General features: G+C 41.1%; 1 protein-coding gene across 1 annotated transcript; it reads right to left on the reverse strand.

Moving 5' to 3' along the window:
* Nucleotides 1–6,416: 6,416 nt before the first annotated feature.
* On the reverse strand, nucleotides 6,417–13,731 carry LOC103706801 (dihydropyrimidine dehydrogenase (NADP(+)), chloroplastic-like). Its single transcript, XM_008791037.4, has 7 exons — nucleotides 13,280–13,731; nucleotides 10,957–11,220; nucleotides 10,683–10,853; nucleotides 8,247–8,359; nucleotides 7,959–8,145; nucleotides 7,003–7,112; nucleotides 6,417–6,822 (listed from the first exon to the last, which is right to left on the reverse strand). The coding sequence occupies exons 1-7, from the start codon at nucleotides 13,559–13,561 to the stop codon at nucleotides 6,666–6,668; spliced, it is 1,284 nt and encodes a 427-aa protein (XP_008789259.1). The 5' UTR covers nucleotides 13,562–13,731; the 3' UTR covers nucleotides 6,417–6,665.
* Nucleotides 13,732–19,692: the final 5,961 nt, after the last annotated feature.

Consider the following 19,692-nt stretch of genomic DNA (forward strand, 5'->3'; position numbering starts at 1 on the left):
CGCATAGCAGCCCCTACTGCCCCTCCCTCTACCAGAAAATATTCGATGCAGGCTGCAAATTTTCACGTACTCTCCCGACCTATGGGCTCCACGTGTGAGTACATCACCCCAGTGCTACCTTAGTACCAGCATACTAGTAGCGTTCCCATCGGCAGCGTCCAGGCATGGAGCATCCGGTCCTCTAATTTTAATTAACGTCCGCGCGTTTCGAACCTGGACCACCCTGGTGCAGGCCAACGCCCCGTTCAATCTGTGCTACCACCTTGGTGGCAATGGTTTTATGCTCTGGTGCAAACGGTCGATAGTGATTTATTTTCAAGATATCTCAATTTATTTTTATAAAATCTTTTCTTCATGAGAATGCACTTTTTCATACCGAAAAAAAACTAAATATTATCAATTTCGTTTTAAGAAAAATAAAGATAAAACTTAAAAATTATCTATTTAAAAAATTAATTTATTAAAAAGTCTAACATAAAATTTGATATTCAGATAGATTTATATTTAGTTAAATATTCAACATAAAATTATTTTAAAAATAATAAAATTTTGAATTAAATATTTTATTAATAGACCAACAACTTCAAAGTTGTCAAATCTTATTTCTATGTAACTCCCAGCATTACAACCTTGACTGCGTCGCTTCTCGAGTTTTTGTAGCCTTTGGCACTTCTTGACGTACTATAAAATTGGCAGCAAACTAGATTGGTTTTCATTGGCATCTTCTGAGGTTGCATTAGATTTAAAAACTAACAAAACTTTTTTTTTTAGTGCCAATAATTTGCATCTTTTAAGGTTGCATTAGATTTAAGAACCGACAAATCTTTTCTTGATGGCAGCTAATCAGCTATCGACATCTTTTTATCCATGGATATTAAAGCACAATATGTCCAAGTTGAAATCCAAACTTAAAGCTCATGTGTATCAGGATCCATGGCTTGCATAAAATCAGATCTTTGTTGAAAACTTTTAAAGCTCTTGGAGCAAATGAAAATAGCAGTACAAGCAATTGTGAGATAGCTAAAGACCTTAGTTGACAAGTTAAAATGATGACATGATTTCCCCATCATTGGGCCAAAAAAAATGCAATCTTTCTATCTACAGGTCACAGCTCTGCACGACTAAAAGCATGAGTTAATTTCTGAAGGAGCGTTTTGCTGATCGTAGGTAGTCCGAAATGGATATTTGGAGTGACTTCAAACCATTCCTTGTCAAAGTCGCTTTTTAACACTTTGCTGAATTGGCATTTTCATTGACGATTTCTACTAAAACAAACACACAGAAGTTGATTTGTTGATTTGATGTCCTTCCAATCTTCGCAAACCAAACAAGCATGCGAAAAGTCGAAAACTAACTATGCTTGCCAAGAAATCTAAATGGAACAAAAGAGTCAGCTCCCATCATTGGCTAACAGATCTTCTCAACACATTAAATAGGGCACTTCACTATCAATTAGTAGTGTAGTGATCTGGTAGTCCCATATCTGAAGCCTTGAATTGATTGGATGGTATCTTATGCAGCAGCGCATTGGATCTACCTCATGAGATTCTTCGACAAATATTCTAGTTCAGTTGCTAAAAGTTTTGTTTTCTAATTTCTATGTGTTGAAATCATCACATGTCCTAAAAGCTTAAGCTAATAGAATGAGGTAGATTTATTTATATATTTTATATTTTCTTACACTCCCCCACATGTAGGTCGGACTTTTCTTTTAATGGGTGAACCCAACATGTGAAATTTTTAATAATGAAGTTAAAGAATGCAGATACAAGGTTCGAACTCAGAACCTCTGCTCTGATACCATATTAAAATCACCACTTATTCTAAAAACTTAAGTTGATAGGATGAGGTCGATATATATATATATATATATATATATATATATATATATATATATATATATATATATATATATATATATATATATATATATATATATATATATATATATATATATATTATTTTCTTACACTATGGATGTATCTATACATGAATGGTTTAATTTATCCAATTTATCCAAAAAAAATAAAAAAGCCTTGAATCAAGCTTGGATTGAATGCCCCAGGGATACTTATAGCAATGAAAGGAGGGTTGAATCAAGCCAAGACTCCTAACTTGTAGCAATGGCAAACCACACCTCCACCCTCCTCCTTTCTCATCACTTTCTTTTAAGCAAAAAATGATCCTAAGTAGCAATTCAACACTTAGGGCTTGTTTGGTTCGCGGGAAAAGAAAGGGGGAAATTGTGGTCAACAGGAAAGTAATAAGATGTCTCTTGTTTGGTTGGAGTTTTCAAAGGAAAGAAATGGAAAAGTTGTATTCCCATGGAAATATAATTCCCATATTTCGGGCTCGTTTGGTTCGTGGGAAGCATTTTCCTTCCTAGGAATATGATTCCTAGGAAACAAATTCCTAGGAAGAGGATGCCTAGGAAAGTACTTTTGGCATGTTTGGTTGACCATGGGAAAGTGTCAAATTTCCAAAGGTCTTATGTTTGGTTGGCCATCCACTTTTCTGGGAAAGTTATGTATAATTCGTATTATGCCCTTAATAAAAATTAGGTCTTTAATGCCTCTTTAATGCTGAAGGGCCTTTTTGAAAAAAAATAAAAATAAAGTGATTCCCGCCTCATGGGAAAGTAACTTTTCTATGTTTCTCATGGAAAAGACTTTTCCATGAAATGTGGGAATTATATTCCCATGGGAATACAACTTTCTCATCTCTCTCCTTTGAAAACTCCAACCAAACAAGAGGCATCTCATTACTTTCTCGTTGACCACACTTTCCCCCCTTATTTTCCCGCGAACCAAACGAGCTCGAAGGGGCATTAAAGTGATTCCCATGAGGCAGAAATCACTTCATCTTTATTTTTTTTCCCAAAAGGCCCTTCAGCATTAAAGGGGTATTAAACACCTAATTCTTATTAAGGGTATAATAGGAATTACACATAACTTTTTCAGAAAAGTGGATGGTCAACCAAACATAAGCATTTTGGAAATTTGTCACTTTTCCATGTTTAACCAAACATGTCAAAAGTATATTCCCAGATATTCTCTTCCTAGGAATCTTCTTCCCAGAAATCATATTCCTATGAGGAAAAATGCTTCCCGCGAGCCAAACGAGCCCTCAATGAAGACTTTCTTAGACTACCTTACAAATTCCAACATTTTGATAGCTTAATTGTCTCCTCCCAACCATGCCGTTTTTCACATGCACCAGTACGCATGTCAAGAATTCAGCGAGACATAAAGATAACTTTAAAGGACATACTATCACTCATCATATCCATCAAAAATAGTGACGCAAACATGCTCATGTGTCAAGGTGTTGAGCTAAATATAAAACAATTCACCATCCATGCAGCCAATTGACCTGGACTCTAATATTGAAGTTGTCACAAACCATGAGATATCTTAAATGCGAATTAATGGATGATTGAAGTTGTTATAAACCATGCAGCCAATTGACTTAGATTCTAATATTCAAAAGATGCAATGGATACATGCTTGGTCACCATCATTGCATTGACTTGCAGATGATAATGTCTGTGGAGATGGATTTTGATTGGCCATCTGGTTGCATGATCCATGTTCATATTCAATTAATTCAAGGCAAAATCTCTCTCTCCCTCGTCGCGTGTGGATAAGGCCAGGGTCGACCCATGATCTCAAGGAACTTTAAAATCCAAAATTAATTAAATTTTGATATTTTGGTCACTTTTGATTTTATTGCAACACTTTACCCTCAACCTAATCCAAATCACTATTTTGGACAAAAATCTTATACCCTCCCAAGAAATTTTCTTCCATGCTTAGGTGAGAGTCATATTTCGGGGATAGGTTTTCTTTATTTATGATACCCAACATCATTCCACATCATTTTCCAAGTAGTCCACTATGCTAATAAACTAAGGATTATCTTGTTTCATTGCATGCTAATATACCACCCCTAGCCATCCACTTGCATTTGTAAATTCTTTGTTTAATATGGATGTGGAGACCCTTTTTAAAACAAGCTGTTCAATGATTATTGTTGATGTCAAATGCCAATAAATTAATGGTTTTATTTACCAAACCTAATTGGTTAAGATTGATGATAACTTTGGTAAGCCACTTTGTTTATGTGAATGTGTCAACTTGGCAGTCTTTTTCCAATGATTAGTTTATTCGCAACACTTGGAAATATTTGTTTTCTATTTCTTTGTTGGAGAAACGGTGGCAAGTTTGAGGAGGAACAAAGCTAGCAGGTAAAATTATAATAAAAGGACACCTTATCCATTAGGTAGATCAAAGGTTAGCACTTGGCATCATATTCTTCTGCATTACCCTTGTTTGATTGAAATAAAAGCCATTGAATGGAACCCACCCAATTGAAATGAGTCTTTGTCACCAACCTCCTCTGCCTCCACTACAAACTAGGAGTACACCTAGGTTTTCCACTTTATTCTGGCCATGCAAATTGGATTTCAGCTAAATTTAAAAGCAGAACAGCTTACAAAGTTGAGTTGTTGGAGGAGACTGCCAAGGAAAGCCAGAGAGGATATCCACCCTGGTTCACAGAAAAGGCAAAGGGCACATCCACCTTTTCCTTCAGTGGCTGACACTCTTGAGGCGTAGGGAAACCATTGTCACATTTCTATTTGACCAGAATCACTCCTTTTTTTTTTCTTTTTTTTTTGGTAGAAACAGCATCACTCTTTCGAGATGCTGCATTTCAGAAGAATGATGCCTAGGGACCTCGTAATTAATTAGTAGATAGATATATCAAGCACCTTAAAATGCTCTCATTGTTGGAATCATCCCATCATAAATAGTGATAAGCTTCTACCACCACATATAGATAAGATAATCATGGAGCCAACTATTTGATAGCTTGACAAATAATACAATCTTTAGATCTGTTACCACACCAAGGTTATTTTCTGTTGGAAAAAATATTGGGTACCTCGATCTACTCCTTTTACTTCGGACAAAATCTGAGGAGAACACCCTCGGCCCCAACCGAGCAACTAACTAGCTGAGGTGAGTACATTCGGTCCTAACCGAGGAGGAGCCATCAGCCAAGAAGAATAACCAACATGTGATGACAAGGGCTGATAGTTCCAATAATCGACAACTCTGGCAGCCTGCAGTCATGGTAGCACCACGACATGCACCCCACCCGTGCTGCTAGTCGTCCACGTGGACTGGTTCCCATGACACGGCCGTAACAGGCCGTTACCTGATCATTATTGCACATCACATCAGGACAGGTAACGACAATGTGGGCACCTGGGGCAGCCCAGGAGATCTCAGGTACGTATGCAATATTACTCATAGAAATCACACTCTGCTAAAATTCTCTTCTTTCTACGCTGTTGCCTCATTATTCTAAGTTAAGCCGCAGGAGATCCATCCTCCGTACCTCAGCGAGCCTGCTCAGCTCGTCTCCAGCCAACCTCAGGATCCTCCGAGCCGCACTTCAACCTCAGCTCAAATTCGGCGGCAACACTTTCCAACCCATAAAGATCCCATAAGAGCGGGAACTTCTCTTTATTTTTCAATTGAATGTATTTTGATCGTTTTATCTTGTGATAGCCATGCTAAATTGGAATACCAATATTAGGTATAGTTGGGACTACCTCCCATGAATTGTTTGAATGCAACTGGAGTCTGTAGATCGGCTGGGTAGAGGCAACTTCCTTTTAGACTTCAGCAAGTGGAGAAGGGCCAATGGAGACAGGAGTTTATACTTTATGCCACGGATCCAAGTTCTTTGACCGCTTCCAACATCCTATGACTCCCACCGGGGCAAATGCAGCACCACTTGGCCCCAGGAAGTCCACGGTAGGTGTTGTGGAGAAGCAGGGCATTTCAAGAAGGAATGCACTTCTCTTGCAGAGGGATTGGACACTCATAGGGTAACCTCCAACAACAGGCAAGTCTCCTCCCCTCAGCTCGCTAGGGGGCTAAAACCTCTATTGCAAGGATATATATAACAACCCAAGATCTCACTTAGAAAAAACTAATTAGAAAGTATTACTATGTTCCTTGATTCTGTATAAGTATCCAAAATTTATCCCGTATATAGCCAATGTAGAACTAAACATACGTCCGCACAGATCTTTACATACTCATCCCGTTTAAGCCCTAGCTTTCTCGTCAAACTAAGAGTTTAAATCCAATCAAATCTAATCACAAACACCATGATCAACTCATAGTCATCCCCAATAGACCCGTGCTGCATGGACTAAAATTTTAGGACTCTCTCTCAATCACAACTATCTCGTGTTAGACACTAATCCTTCTTCTCGTTTGATGTCGAGAAAAATATCATGGTCGCAATATGTCACACCCATTACTAAGACAATCTTCATGTGAGGGAGCATAAACAATGAGCTAATCCACTAACGTCACCAATCATCACCAAGCTCCAAGTGTCTCCAAGCAACCATAACCACTGAACATAAAGATAATAATTTCAGTTATAGGAAGTCCTTGGATGATACCTGCTCATGCTGGAGCAGCAGAAAAAGGAAAAAAAAAAAAAGGGAAAAAAACAACCTACAGATCACCTTTTTTTTTTTTTTACAACATGATAATGCATGCTATTCATCATTCATCAAGTTTTCATTTCCATCAGTAGGGTGATATTGTGAAGTTTTTATTCATCCTTACTATTGCTCATCAGTTGGACACCATGCTTTCAGTCTCTTTAACAAAACCATCCCCTGTCCAATCTTTGTCTGACTTCAAACCCTTTTTAACAGCTTTTCTCTGTCTGATAGCCTCTTGTTGCCGCTGCACTAAATCAGTATGTGTAGTGAAGTACTGAAGGGAGACCCTGAAATGAAGAGAGATGATTATTAGAAACTTAAATTATTGGAGAATTTCAAAACATAAAACTGTAACGTTAATGCACTCAGGAAGAGTGAGGAGAAGAGCTTGCAAATTTAATATTTTAAAATTATGCAATCTGAATATCGGTGCCTTCAGAATGTCGTCATGCCAAGTAAAATCATACCCTCGAAAATCTTCTATGGAAGTGAAGTTGTGCTTTCTCATGAAATCCTTCAGATCAGTACATAGTTTCTTCACAAGTCCATAACCATGCATCATTACTCCTGTGCATACCTGTAGTGAGAAAAAGCAGCACAGTGAGCAAACCACAAAGATGCATCCATGCAAATTGCAACAAATAAGAATACAGAGATAAATGGTGAAGAAATTGAATTGAGAGGTTGACAATATTACCACAATAAACTTTCTAAATATATCTATGCATGTATACATGTATGCGTATATGCAAAAATACATAATGCATACATCTACACACACACACACAGAGCATAAGTGACTGATTTTACCTAAATATATAATTTTATTGAACCCAACAAACATAAATGCGACCTGATTTGATCACATGAGTTAGCAATTCCATGGTACAGATTTCGGTCATCTTGTTCCCTATCATAAATGACAAAGATAAAGTTTGTATATCATAAAAATTATTTTTATAGGCTGGAAATAGTATCATATACTCCCGCAGGGACAATTTTGGTTATCAATATTCAAAACTTAATGGTTGCAAACCACATAATTTTGGTTTGGTAAAGGCCGATACCACTTCTGAAATCCTCACTAATACTAATCTTGCTGACAACTACATGTAAAAGAACCATCTTTAGGGTAAATGTGATACCGGTGATTAGAAAAGTAAGAAAAGGACTAAATGCTAAATTTCTCCATTCAAGAGAGAAGATGGCTGTAGTTATGCCGACAGAGAGCATTGGTCTTTTCACAGCACAGATAGATCTCTACAAGTGTGTGTACTAGTGTAAAAGCGAACGGAACGAGATATTTATTGGAGCCCTTACAAGTTAACATGATGAAGAATAATAGGGAAAAAATTACTGATTATTTTTCTGGAAAAATGATAGCTGACTTCAATAAGGAACCCAAACAGAAAGGGAAACTTGCCTGAACAGTATTTGCACCAAGTAGAATAAATTCTGCAGCATCAGCACCGGTCTCAACCCCTCCAATTCCAGAAAGTGAATGGTCTTTATCACCAAATTCATCTTTCATCATTTTTGCAATCTGCATCACTTTTCCAAGTGCAATAGGATGGACTGCCTTTGCAGAATATCCACCTGGTGTGGAGTACCTACACATAAAAAAAAAGGAGAAGAAGAACAGACTCTTATTAATTTAATGTCTTTGTAACACGAAGCAAAGAGTTGTCCTGTTTAACGAGTAATGACAAACCCCTCAACACAAGGTTCCGGGTGTAAAGTGTTGAGATCGATCCCCATCACGCTCATGATTGTGTTTATTGCAGATACTCCCTCACATCCTGATTTCAGAGCCACCCTAGCCGGCTAAAGAGCATAAATTTGCAAGTACATGTAAATAATGAGGACAAGAAACAGAAGGTATACATATTTGACTTACAATGACATAAAAAAATATAAATCATGAAATTACTAATGGCAAGGAACAAATGACTTGTTCCAAGGGAAATTTGCCATTGAAACTTTCAGACATACAACACAGTTCTAACAACATATCATGACTTTTAAGATCTAATGATTGGGTTTAAGATTCAAAAGATCACAGCCAAGTTGAATTGAATGTCACTTTCAGATATAGAGCACCCTAAGAGAGTTCTAACAAATATCATGATTTTACAGTATAATAACTAATGACTTGGGTTGACCAAGTTGATTTAATTGAGGCATAGTATGACCTAAATAATGTAGAAGTTGTGTGCTCATTCAAAAATTTTAAATCTTCATCTACTCCCAAATTACTCTTTTTTCAACTGATAAGTATGATTTAGAAGCAACACCTTCAGAGTTTTCAACCTCTTTGGGGAAGAAAATCAGAAATCAAAATTTTGTTGCAAAATGATTGCAAACAGTTTGAATGTTAATGATGAAGTCAAGTTCATCCTCTAATTTTATCCCCTAATACAACTCAGGTTAATATTTTCTTTTTCATGTCATAGTAACATATTAGCACAAGGATTCACATGCTTCATGTAAAATTTGATCTAACATACTATCTAAAGACAAATCTTTTAGAAATTTCTACTTATGAGATGTACTCAGAGAAAACAAAGTATGTAACACATAGGATAGAGAACACCCATTACTGCACACAAGTAATGGAAGACAAGTTCACAAATAGACTTCCTAATGCATGTGTCCAACAAACAAATACCTTCAAGTTCATGTGTCCACCAAACAAATACTTCTGAGAAACAAGTCTGAGAGCATTGATAGGATAGAGATAAACAAGTCTCTGATGGAATACGTGCAGGACGCACAAAGGGGAGATGTCCCTTGTAACAATATGGGAGCATAAGACTCGACACTTGAACAGAAATTTATAAGGTAGTTGTAAGACAAACTTCAATGCATAAAACAAAATGTTAGCCTGGGGAGGGCCCATGAGCATAAGATGAGAAATCCGAAGTTCGAGATAGCTATCTCACTAACTCAGGAAATATAAAATTTGAAATGAGTAATCTGAAGAAGGTCAATAGTACAATAGCAGAGAAAGACAAGGAGGATTAAACCATTCCGACTGAAAAGACGTCTTCACTGTTGATTAGAAGGAGTTATTTACCTTGGCATTGAATAAAAATCATTTGGGATATAGGGTTCATATGTTCAAACTCTAATTCAATAATAAAGCTTGTGATTTATGTTTTGACTAATCAAGTCAAAAAAGATCGCCCAACTTAATTAAGTGCTGAGAAGTAATAGCAAATTTTGCATTTTTGCATCCGTATTACCAAAAGGTCTTATTATCATGTAGTGCTATCATCTAATCTATCATATGTGCTTAGTGAAAGGCAATAAGTTTAACATATAGAGCCCATGGAAGATAATGGAACATGTTTATAAGTAGTTGAACGGCATATTGAGTATAGTTCAGTTAGAGCTAAGTCTCTCCATGAGTAACTCATCCCTTTCTAGCACGTCGTTGCTCTATGAACTAAAAATAGCAAAGGGTGTCTTGGATATCTGCGCAATAATGATCAGCTAGTGAAAACGAAAGGAATTTGGGCAGGCAGAGTGATAGGCTGATATGGTTGGGTTTCGCTTTTTTGGATTTTTAGCTCCTGAGGCTCAATATAAAAAATATGAATTGATCATTTACTACTCTTTGAATAGAACATTTGACATGCTTATCTATGGCATGGAAGTAAACATCCATTTTTAATTGTTGTGCTTATTTTTTTAAAGATTTAAAATTGTCAAAGATAAAGAAAAAACAAGCTAAATAAAAGCTTTTCCATTAAAGTATCTAATATACTATTGTCAATTGCATCTTATAAGAATCTTATCACATTTTTATACCAAGTTACCAACTGTTTACCTTTAAAAAAAATAATATGATGTACCAGCCTTAGGCTTACTGCATCATTCTTCAGAAAAAGAAGCTTTATATAACTCCAGATCATGCTATGCAGATAAACGATTTACTACAGGAACTACACAACTGCTATGTTTTATAGGATTACAGCAAGATATCATTTCCTGCATAACATAATACAAACATAATTGATCATGAAAGATATAGCATAACATATGCACCATCTAGATTTTTCCCTATTTAGTGCCAAAAATAAAGTGTGCATAAACATACCAATACAGGAGCGAAGCATAAACGTTATTGATGTAAGTTACTAACCTGGGTAATATCCGTTATATTTGGAGTCATCTTTGCCCAAACAGGTACAGTGGCTTTCTCATTTATCCACCCACATACCTCCTCTAAAAGTGCACAATCTTGGCCCACTGCAGCACCCATCTTTCGCTCCGGCATGCCATGAGGACATGAGAAGTTGATCTCGAGGGCATCCTAATTATGATATTGATTATCCACATGCATTATCTCTTGATGAAGGTTTAAACAGGTGGATCTTGAGAAATGGTTGGAAAAGAGAGAATCAAAAAGAAAATACCACTCCAGTTGCTTCAACTCGCTCAATAAGTTCCTGCCAAGCAGCTTCATTGTATTCCTCCATAATTGAAGCAATAAGTATCCTGTCTGGATACTCTTCTTTAAGTTGCTTAAACTCATTCAACATAGTTTCAAGAGGCCTGTCACTAATAAGTTCAATATTCTCCCACCCAATAATCGGTCCCTTGACTGAACCATTTGATCCTGCTCGGAGCCGAGCATAACGAGGAGTTACATTCACAACTTTAGCAGCATCCAAAGATACCTAGCATGCATAGATCCAGCTTTTATTTTTTTAATTAACACAATGGGGAATAACAAATTTTCTTTTTAGAAAAAAAAACTACTGCTATTAACATATATTGTTGACAATGTCAACAATGTTAGGAGCAAAGGGAGCAAAGAGTTGCAGCAAGTATCATTGAAGTAAAAATTACACTAGGATATGGAGGTGGAACATTTGTTGCTTTATGAATGAAGGAAGAACTTACAGAGAAGTGAAACAATGTCCCAATAGTAAATGAAAAAGTAACTACATTATGAATAATAGCCCACCGAGCAAAAGTTATAACCAAACTTCTGTTAAAGTTTGCCACTTATATTAACATCCAAAAAGTGAAAGATCACAAACATCACATGATTGTAAACATCCATTTGATTATCGAAAATTCATAATTAATTGTTGGAACAAGATTAGTTACTCTGATTTATCAGACTCAAGATTTTGAGATATCAATTTTAGACACAACAGATTTCGAAGGTCAGGTAGAAATTGTACAGTTTGTACAATTTTGCATGATACGAATCATATTGCCACCTCACTGACAAGATTGAAACCTTCATATTCTATCAGGTCATGTGTAGACCTGTATTCAGCAAGTACTCTAAGTATTGCTAAGTAATATAGAAGTGATGTAGAAGTGATGCACCAACATACATACCAATTTATTTCATCCATTTTATTTCTAATTATCACTTTTTAAAAGGTCTATGTTTCATCAGAGTTGTCCTTCCCAATGTAAATTGTTAAGCATCTGTGATTTTGATGTTTACACAACAACAGAGTATATTTTTGAAAGTTGAACATAAATCTGTAATTATTATATAACAATACTAAATAGTCAAAAAAAGTAAATAAATTTGAAAATCTTGACATAAACTTGATGTTGCTAATAATATATCAGTGTATCACCAATATATCAATGTGGGATAATTGTTGACACCTAACAACTAGGACTAGCATCCTCTGATGACACTAATTAAACACTTATAATATGCACATCAAAGACTTTGAAGTAAATTATATGAGATCTAACCAATATCTTGAACTTATGTTGACAAACTGTGATAAATATTAAAGTTAGGAAAAATCTACAAAGCATGCATATGCATCTATACTAAAATGAAATCAATTTTTAGGTAAACACAGGATTTCATGAAAAGGACAACATCAAGTATGATGTACAGTTGCCAGAATTAGTGGCCTTTGAAACATCATGATATTATATTAGCAAATAAGATGCACCACACTAATAATTACGTTATGCCTAGCAGCAAAAAGAATCCATGACATCCTTTATATATCCCATTCGATTTCCTTTCACCTTTTAGTATCCATAACATTATAACTTGTGTATTCTTTTTACTACCCTACAAATCAATTTATATCATTTTCACTCAATATTTACTTTGTTTAAAAAAGATCGCAGATGCTTATATCCAAGGATCAAAAAAATCTAATCAAAGTTTTAGACAAAGTTCACAAAGAAAAAAGCTAACTGTCCACCATTAATTGCCACCAGATTTAATGTTAAAGAATACAAAAATAGAAAACTATAGAAAGCAGAGAATTATAAAAAAGTAGGAATTTTGATACAGAATCCAAGAAGAAAAGAAAAAATAAATCTACTTTCAGGCGAAAAGGTTCCTCCTTGAAGCCACATGACATCTCAGTTCCAGAAATTAGAGAAAGGAGTGCCCTTTGGGCTTGTTTGATCCAAAAACGAAATTGTTAGAGGATATCCAACAAAAATAAAAGACTTGAAACGGAGAAGCAACTCAATATACTATTCTTTTAGCATGAAAAAAAGCGACATTTACGAATCTACATGACATCTCCGTCGAGAAAAACAGGAGAACGAGAAATAGATTTGCAGATAGAATCCAAAACGGATCTACGAAAGTCAAAGAACGGAACTCCCAACACCAAGAGTCAAACCATACTACTATCTTGACAAAATTTAATTCAAAAAAGCGATTTTTTTTCCAAGAAAACAGAGCAAGGAAGAGTTAGATCAGGGCAGAGTCGTGGATTCGATCCATACGGTTTTGGAGATGACGGCACCCCATCCCTCGTCGAAGGCTCGCTTCATGACGGTGTGGTTGGTCCCCGGCGGCCCCGATGCGATCACAAAAGGGTTGGGCATCTCCAGCCCGTTCACCCGGACCCTGAGGTCCGGCTCCGGAGCCCCTCCCTCGCCGGCCGCCGCGGCCGCCGAGACCAAACTCAACCCGAGCCTTCGCGGCCGGAGATCCGGCCATGCGGGCCTCCTCGACTCCAAGAGCGGCCTCCCACCCATCGAACTCCTCAGAGATAGCGACTCCATAGCTATCGCCTCCTCTCTCTGTTTCTCTGTTCTCGTGGAACCTTCAAACAGAGACCAAAGGCTGGAAATCGGAGACGAGAGGGAGGAATCACAAGGCTTTGGACAAAGAAGAGAGAAATGGATGGGTTTGGTATTCTGATGAGTTGGCAGAGAATGGTCTACGTGGGAAAGAATCTTATTTTATAGTCGACAGCACGGTGATAAATATCATTAAAAAAAAATCACGAGTATCTTACACGGATCCTAGATTCACCTACCCTCCTCATCCACTGATCGCTTTAGGATCTGTACAAAATAAATAATAGAATGCTTTGAGATCTATGTAGTAGGTGATCTACTGAATGGGTCCGAGCAGAGGATGCAACTACCATCCCTATTGCACTTAATTACTTTGGTAAGGAGGGTAATAGTAATGTAGATTGTATGGTGACATATGTAGTTTATCATGTGAGGACTATTTGGCGAATTGTTATATCATATTTTTTTTTGAATTATTAGATATTTTATTTTTTGATTTTAATGAATGTATTTACAATAAATTGGTTCAATAAATTCGATATTTCCAAAATATCGACGGCACATTTTATGGTAGCAATTGAGAGTACACTACACATAATTAGTTATATTAGTCGGTATCGTATCGTATCGAATATGCTCTACCGTATCAGTATATAGTCTCGTACAGTATCGATGCTCAGTACGTCTCATTATCTCATACTGTACTATATTTCAATACTATAATAAGATAGTATCGGCACAGAATTTGATACCAAAATGATGAATCTTGACATCATAACTATCGAGTAACATTTTGAGTAGTATCTTTGAGTTTAACAATTTTAGGAATGGATGTTCCTCCTTTTAACTCTTTTCCTTCATTATGGTTAAATTTTACGGATCTGGAAGGGCTAAGACTTGCTCCATTTCCGATTTTTTTTTATTTCAAGAATCCACCATGCATTAGATTTTAAGAGCAAATACAAGCTAACGTGCATGCAATAATCGCTGTCAATTTTGAATACATTGGGTTGTATATATCTTCTACGCCCCTTATATTGATAGATTCGTAGGGTTTCTTTGAAATTGTATGACTTAAATAACCTACAACGCAAAGCTTCTAGTCTAAATCCCACACCTTTGGAATGTTTCTGCATGCAAAAACCCTTATGATGATATGAACTACAGCATTAGAACAATCTTGCACCAATTATTATGAAGTCGGAACAATCTTGACCAAATTTGAATCGAGTACAAATAAAACCTAGACTAATATGGCATCAATTTATTGTTAGTTACCTTCTATCTTAGTAGCATCAGTTGACACAACATCTAGGACCTGAAAGCACTCACACAATTTCACTTTTTTGATCATATCTTTTTTATCAAGCTCCAATTAAAGTTTTTCAAGATTCATTGAAAAACTTAGCCGACTTCAAGTGCGGTAGAAGTAGTTTGAACATCAAATTAAATTTATGCTATACATGGTGAAGTCTTCTTTTTAGACAGCTATGCACAGGACTACTTCTAAGATCATGACTTTGACCTAGGATTTACTTATTTCACAAAATTTATAAACATTAGATACTTGTGAGTCACATATCACCTTATATCTTCTTTATTATTAATTTTGGAAGGGTCCGAAGGTTGCCCAAGGCTCTTACAACAGTGAAGAGTTTGGACTCGGCCTTTGGTCTTGTTGGGGGAATATGGTTTTCCCCCAGCGACATAATTACCCCTAAGGAGTCGCACAACCGCCGACCTTGGACAGCCGAAGTCGGCGTCCGACCTTGGAACGTCCGACCTCAGAACCTCCGACCCGGAAAACTCCCGACACCCGAGGTCTGTTTTTATCGACCACCTACTACGGCCGTACCCCCTCGAGGTCCGGCCGAGGGCCATATCCTGCCACTGCCCCGGCATTTATTGCGCATGACCCCTGCAAACCCCCGGTTCACTCAACAATTAATGCGGATCTCCGGCTTACTCCACAATTAATGCGCATGGCTCCTGTTATCTACGGACCCGCAGCTCTCCACGGCAAGTCAGCTCCGCAGAGTCCAATCAACCATGATAAGTCTCTGATCTCGGCTTTACCTCTGACATCAATGCAATGATTCACTCGATCGCGCGCCAGCTCGGGTCGTACGACGACCTCACCTCCGACATCAATGCGATGATTCACCCAATCGTGCGCCGATCCGAGCAACATGTCGAGCCGTACAATGGCCTCGCCCCATTACATCACAGGTAAACCGACCTCCCCCCTATAAAAGGGAGCCCTTGCTTCTCAGAGGAGGGGGGAGACTCCGCACTCTACAAATACTGTTCTTCTTCTTCTTTTCTCATACAATTTGCCCCCCTTCTGACTTAAGCGTCGGAGGGTCGGCGCCGGAAGACCCGGCCACCGACTTTCTTGCAGGCACCCGGACGGAGGACGCCGCCCGCCGACGAACCGCCATTCCCCTGTGAACACCTGCCGCTCCCTTTCTTCGACCGACGATCGCCCCCGGGTCCAATTTCCAGCAACAGTTGGCGCTAGAGGAAGGGCCCGAGTAGCGATCATGAAGTTGAGAAGCAAGGGAGCCTCCAACATCTCCCGGCGTCCCCCACAGAGTCCTGGACATTCCGTCCAGAATTCACCTACTCCGGCTGACCCAGTTCCTCAGGTCCAGCCGGAGCAATTCAATGCTCTGGTACAGCAAGTCCAGGCCCTGGCCGCCGTCGTCCAAAGCCTGCGACGCGAGGAGGCCTTATCAACGCTCCCCCCGCAGGCCCAGGTCCAGCCGGAGTTTCCTCCCAACGGCCCGGTTCTCCCAGGCCAGAACTTTCATGGCTCCTCCAGAGCCAACAATGAGGGGCGAACCTCCCCCCAGAGAGAGCTACCGGGGGAAGGTCTTAGCAAAAGACCCCAACCCTCTGAAGCTGAATCAGCCCCGGACCACCGTGAGCCGGAGCAAACCACGGCGACGATTCCACGGGTTGGGGAGCTCGACAGGAAAGTTGAGCACTTGGAGCGCCAGATCGAAGTGCTCCACAGTAAGAAAGCAAGGCAGGAGGGAGATTTTGAGTTCACCACCAAATCCCCCTTTTCCCGTCAGATCGAGGATGAGCCGGTCCCCACGAGGTTCAAAATGCCTCAGGTGGAGCCCTACAGTGGAATTACCGACCCCCTCGACCACCTAGAGAGCTACCGAGCCCTCATGGCTCTACAAGGATCCTCGGAGGCCGTACTTTGTAAGGCCTTCCCAGCGACTCTTCGAGGGACAGCTCGGCTTTGGTTTTCTAGACTAAAGCCGAACACGGTATCTTCCTTTGAGCAACTCGGCAGGCAGTTCGCTACCAATTTCGCTGCCAGCCGACGCCAACGGCGGACGTCAGACTCCCTCCTGGACGTCAAGCAGAAGGAGGGGGAATCTCTCAAGGAGTATCTGGACCGTTTTACTGCCGCCACGTGGGAAGTTCGCGAGCTAGACCAGTCAATAGCCATGTCGGCCCTGAAGACTGGAGTTCGCTCCTATCGATTCCTCTTCTCCATTGAGAAGAGCTTCCCGGTCGACTTCACCGAAATGCTAGTCCGAGCCCGGAAGTATGCCAAGGCCGAGGAGGCGGTCGCCTCCAAGCGGGGTGCGATTGAGCCCGCCTCAAGGAAGCAGAAGAAACGTCGCGAGGAGCGCGGCCGACAAAGGAGCCGATCCCCCCATCGAGAGAAGAACCTCCCCCGAATGAGGAGCCCGCCTCGGCAGCAGGGACGACCTCAGCGGAGGACCCCACCTCGACCAAGGTCTCCACCACGGCCCCGGACGTACCCAGGGAGGTACGAGAGCTACACGCCTATTAATGCCCCCCGGGCCGAGATCTTGATGGAAATCGAGGGTCGGGATTTTTTCCGACCTCCGCCTCCTATGCGGGATACAGGAGTTCCCCGCAATCCCAGGAAGTACTGCCGCTTCCACCGAGATCGCGGGCACGACACGGAGGATTGCTTTCAGCTCCGAGACGAGATAGAGGCGCTTATCCGCCGTGGAGTACTCAATCGATTCGTAAGGAACCGACGTGAGGAAAGGAGGCCCGCGGAAAACGCCACACCGCCCGAAAATCCGGACGACAACAGGCCTATCGCCGGCACCATCAATATGATCGGAGGAGCCTTGGCAGGAGAAGCAGCCCAGGGAGCCTCCCCGAAGCGCCTGCACACTGATAAAGTTATCTCGTTCTCGGACGAGGACCTGGAAGGGATTGAGACCCCCCACGATGACGCTGTGGTCATCTCTATGATTGTAAACAGGTTTGATGTAAAACGTGTCCTAGTTGACAATGAAAGTTCAGCCAACGTTTTGTATTATCATGCCTACCAAAAAATGGGGTTGCCAGAAGGACATCTCCGGAAAATCAATACCCCACTGGTTGGGTTCACCGGAGACTCGGTCCCAGTTGAAGGCGAGACCAGCTTCCTTGTCACAGTTGGCCTCGCTCCCCAGGAGAGCACTGTGAGGACGGACTTCCTTGTGGTCTGCCTGCCCTCAGTCTACAACGCCATCCTTGGGCGGCCAGGGCTAAACGCCCTTCGAGCCGTGGTCTCAACCCGTCATCTGCTCATGCGGTTCCCCGCCGGCCAAGGAGTAAGCGAGGTCCGTGGAGACCAGCTGGTTGCCAAGCAGTGCTACATGGCGGCCTACCGAGTAAGGCAACCGACCGAGGCGCCGATTCAGCCAACGGGCCCCTCACTACCCATAGAAACCTTGGATGCGAGGGACACCCTTTGGAAGAAGCAAGTAGAGCCTGGTGAGCTTCTTGTTTAAGTTCCACTACGAGAAAATTTTTCCGAGCTAACTGTGCAGGTCGGCTCCGGCCTTGGCGCCCGCGAGAGGAATCACCTCATCAGCTTTCTGCGGGACAATGCCGATATCTTCGCCTGGTCGCCCGCGGACGTACTGGGAGTTGACCCTGAGGTCATAGTTCATCGGCTTCAGGTGAAGCCAACCAGCAGACCTGTAAAGCAGAAGAAAAGAGGCTCCGCCCCGGAACGGCAACGAGCTGCGGCCGAGGAGGTGGATAAACTCCTTGAAGCCGGCTTCATCCGGGAGGTCTCTTACCCAGACTGGCTCGCCAATGTAGTCCTCGTAAAGAAGACCAACGGAAAATGGCGCATGTGCGTGGACTACACCGACCTGAACAAGGCTTGCCCAAAAGATAGTTTCCCCCTCCCAAGCATCGACCAGCTCGTCGATTCCACCTCAGGACACCAACTGCTGACTTTTATGGACGCCTTCTCGGGGTACAATCAAATTCGAATGGCGCCAGAAGACGAGGAGAAGACGACCTTCATCACCGACAAGGGCACCTATTGCTACAAGGTGATGCCCTTCGGCCTGAAGAACGCTGGAGCCACCTATCAGAGGCTGGTCAGCCAAATTTTTAAAGACCAGATCAGCCGAAATATGAAAGTTTACGTGGACGACATGCTGGTGAAGAGCCGAGCGGCGGAGCACCATGTAGCTGACCTCAACGAAACGTTCTCCAAGCTCAGGGGATACCGAATGAAGCTCAACCCAGCGAAGTGCGCGTTCGGAGTCACCTCGGGCAAGTTCCTGGGTTTCATAGTAACCCAACGCGGAATTGAAGCCAATCCCGAGAAAATCCGAGCGCTGCAAGAAATGACGCCCCCGAGGACAGTCAAGGAGGTGCAGCGGCTTACCGGGCGGGTTGCCGCCTTGGGGAGATTTGTCTCCCGATCGGCTGAGCGCTGCCTCCCATTCTTCAATATCCTCAAGCGGCCAAAGGACTTCCGGTGGTCAGAAGAATGCCAGCAGGCCTTTGAAGAGCTCAGGAGCCTTCTGGCCTCTCCCCCGCTGCTCACCAAGCCTCAGAGGGACGAAGTCCTTTACTTATACCTGGCCGTCTCCCCAGTTGCGGTGAGCTCAGTCCTCGTCCGGGAAGAGGACAAGCTCCAAAAACCGGTCTACTACATCAGCCGGGTCCTCAGGGATGCTGAGACCCAATATTCCAAACTTGAGAAGACGATCTTCGCTCTTATCATTTCAGCTCGGAGACTCAGGCCTTACTTCCAAGCCCACACAATAACCATACTGACCGACCAGCCTATGAAGCAAATACTGCAAAGGTCGGATCGT

This window comes from Phoenix dactylifera, chromosome 11 (assembly GCF_009389715.1).
Source record: "Phoenix dactylifera cultivar Barhee BC4 chromosome 11, palm_55x_up_171113_PBpolish2nd_filt_p, whole genome shotgun sequence".
Classification (NCBI taxonomy): Eukaryota; Viridiplantae; Streptophyta; class Magnoliopsida; order Arecales; family Arecaceae; genus Phoenix; species Phoenix dactylifera.